This window comes from Oncorhynchus clarkii, unplaced genomic scaffold (genome assembly GCF_045791955.1).
Source record: "Oncorhynchus clarkii lewisi isolate Uvic-CL-2024 unplaced genomic scaffold, UVic_Ocla_1.0 unplaced_contig_3043_pilon_pilon, whole genome shotgun sequence".
Taxonomy (NCBI): Eukaryota; Metazoa; Chordata; class Actinopteri; order Salmoniformes; family Salmonidae; genus Oncorhynchus; species Oncorhynchus clarkii.
This window is the reverse complement of record NW_027257985.1, coordinates 42271-53182: the sequence shown is the minus strand read 5'-3', so window position 1 is coordinate 53182 and position 10912 is coordinate 42271. Positions and strand designations below refer to the sequence as shown.

Here is a 10912-nt window from a genome sequence, read left to right as displayed (position 1 = left end):
TCTCTTTGTTAGTTTTGTTATTTCCGTTTTTCGTTCTAATAATTATGGACACACACCACGCTGTACCTTGGTCCTCACCCTCTTCCACCAACAACGGCCGTTCCACCAACGCTCTAACCACTAGGGTACCTGCCGCCCCAGTATACACCAGAGCTGTGTCCAGGAGTCCTCAAGGACTAGAAGGGCACCAGGCGTTGTTATGAAGGGTTGTGTCTGTGTGATCATCAGTCATGCAGCCCATCTAGGTTCAGCAACATACAGCTACTGTTAATGCTACTGTTAATGCTACTGTTAATGCAGTGGTTAGGTTATGCAGTGGTTAGGTTAGCCCTGGTTAGGTTATCCCTGGTTAGGTTATCCCTGGTTAGGTTATCCCTGGTTAGGTTATCCCTGGTTAGGTTATCCGTTGTTAGGTTATCCCTGGTTAGGTTATCCCTAGTTAGGTTATCCCTGGTTAGGTTAGCCCTGGTCAGGTTAGCAGTGGTTAGGTTAGCCGTGGTCAGGTTAGCCCTGGTCAGGTTAGCCCTGGTCAGGTTAGCCCTGGTCAGGTTAGCCGTGGTCAGGTTAGCCGTGGTCAGGTTAGCCGTGGTCAGGTTATCCGTGGTCAGGTTATCCGTGGTTAGGTTATCCCTGGTTAGGTTATCCCTGGTTAGGTTATGCAGTGGTTAGGTTAGCCCTGGTCAGGTTAGCCGTGGTCAGGTTAGCCCTGGTCAGGTTAGCCCTGGTCAGGTTATCCATGGTCAGGTTAGCCGTGGTCAGGTTATCCATGGTCAGGTTAGCCGTGGTCAGGTTAGCCGTGGTCAGGTTAGCCGTGGTCAGATTAGCCCTGGTCAGTTTAGCCGTGGTCACGTTAGCCGTGGTCAGGTTAGCCGTGGTCAGATTAGCCGTGGTCAGGTTAGCCGTGGTCAGATTAGCCGTGGTCAGATTAGCCGTGGTCAGGTTATCCGTGGTTAGGTTAGCAGTGGTTAGGTTAGCAGTGGTTAGGTTAGCCCTGGTCAGGTTAGCCCTGGTCAGGTTAGCCCTGGTCAGGTTAGCCCTGGTCAGGTTAGCCCTGGTCAGGTTAGCCCTGGTCAGGTTAGCCGTGGTCAGGTTAGCCCTGGTTAGGTTAGCCCTGGTCAGGTTAGCCTTGGTCAGATTAGCCGTGGTTAGTCCACATCCCTGACTGTTTTCCTACCATTATTATTCAATATTCCTGTAACGTAACATTCTATATATGTGTGTAATCCTATGGTTACTAGTACCTTTAATATGACCACATAGGTCTGAGGGTTACAGCAGGCTTATCTCAATCTGCTCATGGGTTTATCAAACATATTGCTTGTTGCATTGTCCCATATTCGTTGAAGTATGTCTGTATGTTACGTTGTTTGAAACCAGAACCACTAGAACTCTCACCTCCAGAAAGTAATTGTCTGTGTAGACCCTGTTCTGTGTCACAAATTGCACCCTAATCCCTAAGTAGTGTCCTATGGGCCCTGGTCAAAAGAAGGGAATTAGGGAGTCATTTAGAATACTGCCTGGCTTCTCACCTGAGTCTGTTACTGACGTATTGAAATATAAAGAGCTCTCAGTAAAAGGTTTCTGGTTATTAAGTTATAATTGTGTCTGTTCAAAGTGTTGGTGACTCAGCGTGTCAGTCATCTTTAACATGTATTGGGTCAATCTTTCCTCTGTGCTTTGGCTGGCCTCCCTGCTGCTCTCTTCCCTTCTCTCCCACAGATTTTCAGCCTCTCTCTCTCTCTCTCTCTCTCGCTCTCTCTCCATCTCTCCATCTCTCTCTCTCTCTCTCTCTCGCTCTCTCTCCATTTCTCTCTCGCTCTCTATCCATCTCTCTCTCTCGCTCTCTCTCTCTCTCTCTCTCTCTCTCGCTCTCTCTCCATTTCTCTCTCTCGCTCTCTATCCATCTCTCTCTCTCTCTCGCTCTCTCTCCATTTCTCTCTCTCGACCCCCCCCCTCTCTCTCTTTCGCTCTCTCTCTCTCGATCTCCCGCTCTCTCTCTATCGCTCTCTCCATCCCCCCTCTCTTTCGCTCTCCATCTCTCTCTCCATCTCTCTCCCCCCACCCCTCCTCTCTCTCCATCCCCCCTCTTTCGCTCTCTCTCTCAATCGCTCTCTCTCCATCCTCCTCTCTTTCTCTCTTTCTCTCTCCATCCCCCTCTCCATCCCCCTCTCTATCTCACTCAGTCTCCCTCCCTCTCCCCATTTCTGTCCCTCCCTACCCCCCTCTCTTCCTCCCCCCTCTTCTTCTCTCTATCGTGTTTCTTTCCGCCTCAGAGAGGAAACCTGAAGACTCAGGAGTGTTGAATACCAGACTGAGAGGAAACCTGAAGACTCAGGAGTGTTCAATACCAAACTGAGAGGAAACCGAAAGCTTCACAAAACACAGAACTTGCTGTGAAGGAAGAAGAGAGGCTCATCATCCTTATGGATGAAGGGACGGGTTGACGGGTTCTTTATCTACGGGTTGAGGAGGGACATAACATGCTGGTCTTTATCTACGGGTTGAGGAGGGACATAACATGCTGGTCTTTATCTACGGGTTGAGGAGGGACATAACATGCTGGTCTTTATCTACGGGTTGAGGAGGGACATAACATGCTGGTCTTTATCTACGGGTTGAGGAGGGACATAACATGCTGGTCTTTATCTACGGGTTGAGGAGGGACATAACATGCTGGTCTTTATCTACGGGTTGAGGAGGGACATAACATGATGGTCTTTATCCATGGGTTGAGGAGGGACATAACATGCTGGTCTTTATCTATGGGTTATGGTAGGACATAACATGCTGGTCTTTATCTACGGGTTGGGGAGGGACATAACATGCTGGTCTTTATCTACGGGTTGAGGAGGGACATAACATGCTGGTCTTTATCTATGGGTTATGGTAGGACATAACATGCTGGTCTTTATCTACGGGTTGGGGAGGGACATAACATGCTGGTCTTTATCTACGGGTTGAGGAGGGACATAACATGCTGGTCTTTATCTACGGGTTGAGGAGGGACATAACATGCTGGTCTTTATCTACGCGTTGAAGAGGGACATAACATGCTGGTCTTTATCTACGGGTTGAGGAGGGACATAACATGACATAACATGCTGGTCTTTATCTACGGGTTGAGGAGGGACATAACATGCTGGTCTTTATCTACGGGTTGAGGAGGGACATAACATGCTGGTCTTTATCTACGGGTTGAGGAGGGACATAACATGCTGGTCTGTATCTATGGGTTGTTGAGGAGGGACATAACATGATATAACATGCTGGTCTTTATCTACGGGTTGAGGAGGGACATAACATGCTGGTCTTTATCTACGGGTTGAGGAGGGAAATAACATGCTGGTCTTTATCTACGGGTTGAGGAGGGACATAACATGCTGGTCTTTATCTACGGGTTGAGGAGGGACATAACATGCTGGTCTTTATCTATGGGTTGAGGAGGGACATAACATGACATAACATGCTGGTCTTTATCTACGGGTTGAGGAGGGACATAACATGCTGGTCTTTATCTATGGGTTATGGTAGGACATAACATGCTGGTCTTTATCTACGGGTTGGGGAGGGACATAACATGCTGGTCTTTATCTACGGGTTGAGGAGGGACATAACATGCTGGTCTTTATCTACGGTTTGAGGAGGGACATAACATGCTGGTCTTTATCTACGGGTTGAAGAGGGACATAACATGCTGGTCTTTATCTACGGGTTGAAGAGGGACATAACATGCTGGTCTTTATCTACGGGTTGAAGAGGGACATAACATGCTGGTCTTTATCTACGGGTTGAGGAGGGACATAACATGACATAACATGCTGGTCTTTATCTACGGGTTGAGGAGGGACATAACATGCTGGTCTTTATCTACGGGTGAGGAGGGACATAACATGCTGGTCTTTATCTACGGGTTGAGGAGGGACATAACATGCTGGTCTGTATCTATGGGTTGTTGAGGAGGGACATAACATGACATAACATGCTGGTCTTTATCTACGGGTTGAGGAGGGACATAACATGCTGGTCTTTATCTACGGGTTGAGGAGGGAAATAACATGCTGGTCTTTATCTACGGGTTGAGTAGGGACATAACATGCTGGTCTTTATCTACGGGTTGAGGCGGGTCGATGTGTCCAGTATGAAGGAAGTCAGAGGTAGTTTCTCACTGAGAAAGGGACTTAACATTTTTTTATAAAAAAATAAAAAAATCTGTGGCTGAGGAGGGACGTCGTGGGCGGATATGGAGGAAGGAAAGGAACTTAACGTGTGGTTTTCATCAGTGGTCTGACTCAGACGGGGCTGTAATGAAGGGGGTCATGAATAGAAATGAAATGGATGGGGGCGTGCTACCTATAATAAGGACCAACATGAGGTTAGATTCATCCAGCATGACTCACGCAGACCACAGAAACCAGAGCTCTGGAATGGAAACGAACAGATACCAGAGCTCTGGAATGGAAACGAACAGAAACCAGAGCTCTGGAATGGAAACGAACAGAAACCAGAGCTCTGGAATGGAAACGAACAGAAACCAGAGCTCTGGAATGGAAACGAACAGAAACCAGAGCTCTGGAATGGAAACGAACAGAAACCAGAGCTCTGACAGAACCTCAGGAATGGAAAACAAACAGAAACCAGAGCTCTGACAGAACCTCAGGAATGAAAACGAACAGAAACCAGAGCTCTGACAGAACCTCAGGAATGAAAACGAACAGAAACCAGAGCTCTGACAGAACCTCAGGAATGGAAAACAAACAGAAACCAGAGCTCTGACAGAACCTCAGGAATGAAAACGAACAGAAACCAGAGCTCTGACAGAACCTCAGGAATGAAAACGAACAGAAACCAGAGCTCTGACAGAACCAAGGGAATGAAAACAAACAGAAACCAGAGCTCTGACAGAACCAAGGGAATGAAAACTAACAGAGATGCAGAGAGAGATGAAATATCTATGGTGTTTTCATCAGAGAGAGAGAGATATGTATCAATGAGATATCTATGGTCTTTTCATCAGAGAGAGAGAGAGATGTATCAATGAGATATCTATGGTGTTTTCATCAGAGAGAGAGAGATGTATCAATGAGATATCTACGGTGTTTTCATCAGAGAGAGAGAGAGAGATCCGAAGTCAAATGTCTGCTGTTTGCCGATGATCTGGTGCTTCTGTCACCAACCAAGGAGGTCCTACAGCAGCACCTAGATCTTATGCACAGATTCTGTCAGACCTGGGCCCTGACAGTAAATCTCAGTAAGACCAAAATAATGGTGTTCCAAAAAAGGTCCAGTCACCAGGACCACAAATACAAATTCCATCTAGACACTGTTGCCCTAGAGCACACAAAAAACTATACATACCTTGGCCTAAACATCAGCGCCACAGGTAACTTCCACAAAGCTGTGAACGATCTGAGAGACAAGGCAAGAAGGGCATTCTATGCCATCAAAAGGAACATACATTTCAACATACCAATTAGGATTTGGCTAAAAATACTTGAATCAGTCATAGAGCCCATTGCCCTTTATGGTTGTGAGGTCTGGGGTCCGCTCACCAACTAAGACTTCACAAAATGGGACAAACACCAAATTGAGACTGCACGCAGAATTCTGCAAAAATATCCTCCGTGTACAACGTAGAACACCAAATAATGCATGCAGAGCAGAATTAGGCCGATACCCACTAATTATCAAAATCCAGAAAAGAGCCGTTAAATTCTATAACCACCTAAAAGGAAGCGATTCCCAAACCTTCCATAACAAAGCCATCACCTACAGAGAGATGAACCTGGAAAAGAGTCCCCTAAGCAAGCTGGTCCTGGGGCTCTGTTCACAAACACAAACACACCCTACAGAGCCCCAGGACAGCAGCACAATTAGACCAAACCAAATCATGAGAAAACAAAAATACATTTACTTATCACATTGGAAAGAATTAACAGAAAAACAGAGCAAACTATAATGCTATTTGGCCCTAAACAGAGAGTACATAGTGGCAGAATACCTGACCACTGTGACTGACCCAAACTTAAGGAAAGCTTTGACTATGTACAGACTCAGTGAGCATAGCCTTGCTATTGAGAAAGGCCGCCGTAGGCAGACATGGCTCTCCAGAGAAGACAGGCTATGTGCTCACTGCCCACAAAATGAGGTGGAAACTGAGCTGCACTTCCTAACCTCCTGTCCAATGTATGACCATATTAGAGATACATATTTCCCTCAGATTACACAGATCCACAAAGAATTCGAAAACAAATCCAATTTTTATTAAACTCCCATATCTACTGGGTGAAATTCCACAGTGTGCCATCACAGCAGCAAGATATGTGACCTGTTGCCACGAGAAAAGGGCAACCAGTGAAGAACACACACCATTGTAAATACAACCCATATTTATGCTTATTTATTTTATCTTGTGTCCTTTAACCATTCGTACATTGTTAAAACACTGTATATATATAATATGACATTGGTAATGTCTTTACTGTTTTGAAACCTCTGTATGTGTAATGTTTACTGTTAATTTGTATTGTTTATTTCACTTTATATATTCACTTTATATATTATCTACCTCACTTGCTTTGGCAATGTTAACACATATTTCCCATGCCAATAAAGCCCTTGAATTGAATTGAATTGAATTGAGATGTATCAGGGAGATGTCTATGGTGTTTTCATCAGAGAGAGAGAGAGAGAGATGTATCAGGGAGATGTCTATGGTGTTTATATCAGAGAGAGAGAGATATGTATCAGGGAGATGTCTATGGTGTTTATATCAGAGAGAGAGAGAGATGTATCAGGGAGATGTCTATGGTGTTTATATCAGAGAGAGAGAGATATGTATCAGGGAGATGTCTATGGTGTTTATATCAGAGAGAGAGAGAGAGAGATGTATCAGGGAGATGTCTATGGTGTTTATATCAGAGAGAGAGAGAGAGAGATGTATCAGGGAGATGTCTATGGTGTTTATATCAGAGAGAGAGAGAGATGTATCAGGGAGATGTCTATGGTGTTTATATCAGAGAGAGAGAGATATGTATCAGGGAGATGTCTATGGTGTTTATATCAGAGAGAGAGAGAGAGAGATGTATCAGGGAGATGTCTATGGTGTTTATATCAGAGAGAGAGAGATGTATCAGGGAGAGAAAACCACAGTTAAAGCTGGAGCCAAGACCACCCCGTGGTGCAGACAGTGAAACACAGGCTCCAGCAGATGACTGACAGACAGGAGAGAACCACAGGCTCCAGATGATTGACAGACAGGAGAGAACCACAGGCTCCAGATGACTGACAGACAGGAGAGAACCACAGGCTCCAGCAGATGACTGACAGACAGGAGAGAACCACAGGCTCCACCAGATGACTGACAGACAGGAGAGAACCACAGGCTCCAGCAGATGACTGACAGACAGGAGAGAACCACAGGCTCCAGATGACTGACAGACAGAAGAGAACCACAGGCTACATATGACTGACAGACAGGAGAGAACCACAAGCTCCAGATGACTGACAGACAGGAGAGAACCACAGGCTACATATGATTGACAGACAGGAGAGAACCACAGGCTCCAGCAGATGACTGACAGACAGGAGAGAGCCACAGGCTCCAGATGACTGACAGACAGGAGAGAACCACAGGCTCCAGCAGATGACTGACAGACAGGAGAGAACAACAGGCTCCAGCAGATGACTGACAGACAGGAGAGAACCACAGGCTCCAGATGACTGACAGACAGGAGAGAACCACAGGCTACATATGACTGACAGACAGGAGAGAACCACAGGCTCCAGATGACTGACAGACAGGAGAGAACCACAGGCTCCAGATGACTGACAGACAGGAGAGAACCACAGGCTACATATGACTGACAGACAGGAGAGAACCACAAGCTCCAGATGACTGACAGACAGGAGAGAACCACAGGCTACATATGATTGACAGACAGGAGAGAACCACAGGCTCCAGCAGATGACTGACAGACAGGAGAGAACCACAGGCTCCAGATGACTGACAGACAGGAGAGAACCACAGGCTCCAGCAGATGACTGACAGACAGGAGAGAACCACAGGCTCCAGCAGATGACTGACAGACAGGAGAGAACCACAGGCTCCAGATGACTGACAGACAGGAGAGAACCACAGGCTACATATGACTGACAGACAGGAGAGAACCACAGGCTCCAGATGACTGACAGACAGGAGAGAACCACAGGCTCCAAATGACTGACAAACAGGAGAGAACCACAGGCTCCAGATGACTGACAGACAGGAGAGAACCACAGGCTACATATGACTGACAGACAGGACCAGGTTAGAACCAGGATAAACCAGCTAATCCCACCTCTGTGCTCCCCTCAAGGGGTGCAGCCGACCCACTCTAGCCCCCCTACAGGCCCGTCAGGCCAGTTGTTCATCAACAGGCAGGGAGTCAGGCCAGTTGTTCATCAACAGCCAGGGAGTCAGGCCAGTTGTTCATCAACAGGCCGGGAGTCAGGCCAGTTGTTCATCAACAGGCAGGGAGTCAGGCCAGTTGTTCATCAACAGGCAGGGAGTCAGGCCAGTTGTTCAGCAACAGGCAGGGAGTCAGGCCAGTTGTTCATCAACAGGCAGGGAGTCAGGCCAGTTGTTCATCAACAGGCAGGGAGTCAGGCCAGTTGTTCATCAACAGACAGGGAGTCAGGCCAGTTGTTCATCAACAGGCAGGGAGTCAGGCCAGTTGTTCATCAACAGGTAAGGAGTCAGGCCAGTTGTTCATCAACAGGCAGGGAGGCAGGCCAGTTGTTCATCAACAGGCAGAGGAGATCAGGAGACCAGTTGTTCATCAACAGGCAGTGAGTCCGACCAGTTGTTCATCAACAGGCAGGGAGTCAGGACAGTTGTTCATCAACAGCCAGGGAGTCAGGCCAGTTGTTCATCAACAGGCAGGGAGTCAGGCCAGTTGTTCATCAACAGACAGGGAGTCAGGCCAGTTGTCCATCAACAGACAGGGAGTCAGGCCAGTTGTCCATCAACAGACAGGGAGTCAGGCCAGTTGTTCATCAACAGCCAGGGAGTCAGGCCAGTTGTTCATCAACAGGCAGGGAGTATTTAGTGCACCACTTTTGCCCAGGGTAGTGCCCTCATTAGGACCAGACAGCGCTGTCACTTTACCTTTCCTCATGGCGCCATCTTTACAGTAGAAACAGGGTGAGCAATCTGCCTAAACATCCTAAAAGGGAAAAGCATCATGGCCAAGCATCAATAGCTTTCTATTAGAGGGATCTATAGGTGCTGAATAGTGTCCATTTACTATTCTCCAACGCTTCGTCTCTGTGAGTTCAGCACCATGGACAGTACCCAGTCTCTGTTAGTTCAGCACCATGGACAGTACCAAGTCTCTGTGAATTCAGCACCAGGGACAGTACCCAGTCTCTGTTAGTTCAGCACCATGAACAGTCCCCAGTCTCTGTGAATTCAGCACCAGGGACAGTACCCAGTCTCTGTTAGTTCAGCACCATGGACAGTCCCCAGTCTCTGTGAGTTCACTACCATGGACAGTACCCAGCCTCTGTGAGTTCAGCACCATGGACAGTACCCAGTCTCTGTGAGTTCACTACCATGGACAGTACCCAGTCTCTGTGAGTTCAGCACCATGGACAGTACCCAGTCTCTCTGAGTTCAGAACCATGGACAGTACCCAGTCTCTCTGAGTTCAGCACCATGGACAGCACCCAGTCTCTCTGAGTTCATCACCATGGACAGCACCCAGTCTCTCTGAGTTCAGCACCATGGACAGTACCCAGTCTCTCTGAGTTCAGCACCATGGACAGTACCCAGTCTCTCTGAGTTCAGCACCATGGACAGTACCCAGTCTCTCTGAGTTCAGCACCATGGACAGTACCCAGTCTCTCTGAGTTCATCACCATGGACAGTACCCAGTCTCTCTGAGTTCAGCACCATGGACAGTACCCAGTCTCTCTGAGTTCAGCACCATGGACAGTGCCCAGTCTCTCTGAGTTCAGCACCATGGACAGTACCCGATCACTGCACTGCTTTATCATATTACCATTGATATTATATGCTATATTATATGGGCTCCCTCCCGGCTGGCTTCATGGTAATAATGAAATTCACCATATTTTCAGTCACAGGAGTCAAGATTCAAGGACTTAATGTGGTGAATATCGTTTCTCCCATCTACTGAACATCTCCTCTGGATATACACAACCATTCAAAAGTTTGCGGTCACTTAGAAATGTCCTTTAAAGAAAAGCACATTAAAATGATATCAAACTGATCAGAAATACAAGACTGGACTATGATCAATTAATACATATCTATAACGAGTCTGTTCTATAATCAATTAAGACATAACTATAACGAGTCTGTTCCATAATCAATTAAGACATAACTATAACGAGTCTGGACTATAATCAATTAAGACATAACTACAACGAGTCTGGACTATAATTAATTAAGACATATCTATAACGAGTCTGTTCTATAATCAATGAAGACATAACTATAACGAGTCTGGACTATAATCAATTAAGGCATATCTATAACGAGTCTGTTCTATAATCAATTAAGACATAACTACAACGAGTCTGGACTATAATCAATTAAGACAACTATAACGAGTCTGTTCTATAATCAATTAAGACATATCTATAACGAGTCTGGACTATAATCAATTAAGACATATCTATAACGAGTCTGTTCTATAATCAATTAAGGCATATCTATAACGAGTCTGTTCTATAATCAATTAAGGCATATCTATAACGAGTCTGGACTATAATCAATTAAGCCATAACTATAAAGAGTCTGTTCTATAATCAATTAAGGCATATCTATAACGAGTCTGTTCTATAATCAATTAAGACATAACTATAACGAGTCTGGACTATAATTAATTAAGACATATCTATAACGAGT

The 10912-nt window shown here is 46.1% G+C and overlaps 1 protein-coding gene across 1 annotated transcript; it reads right to left on the bottom strand.

Annotated features, from left to right (window-relative positions):
• Nucleotides 1-654: 654 nt before the first annotated feature.
• Nucleotides 655-10035, bottom strand: LOC139394399 (uncharacterized protein in mobD 3'region-like). The gene is made up of 2 exons (XM_071142455.1): nucleotides 9944-10035; nucleotides 655-1096 (listed from the first exon to the last, which is right to left on the bottom strand). The coding sequence occupies exons 1-2, from the start codon at nucleotides 10033-10035 to the stop codon at nucleotides 655-657; spliced, it is 534 nt and encodes a 177-aa protein (XP_070998556.1).
• Between the last annotated feature and the right edge of the window lie 877 nt (nucleotides 10036-10912).

Excerpts from the sequence above, each read along its gene's own strand:
- LOC139394399 (XM_071142455.1), bottom strand. The coding sequence starts at position 10,035 with ATGATAAAGCAGTGCAGTGATCGGGTACTGTCCATGGTGCTGAACTCA. Across the intron at positions 1,097-9,943 it reads GCTGAACTCAGAGAGACTGG|GGCTAACCTGACCACGGCTA; the intron begins GTACTGTCCATG and ends TAACCTAACCAG.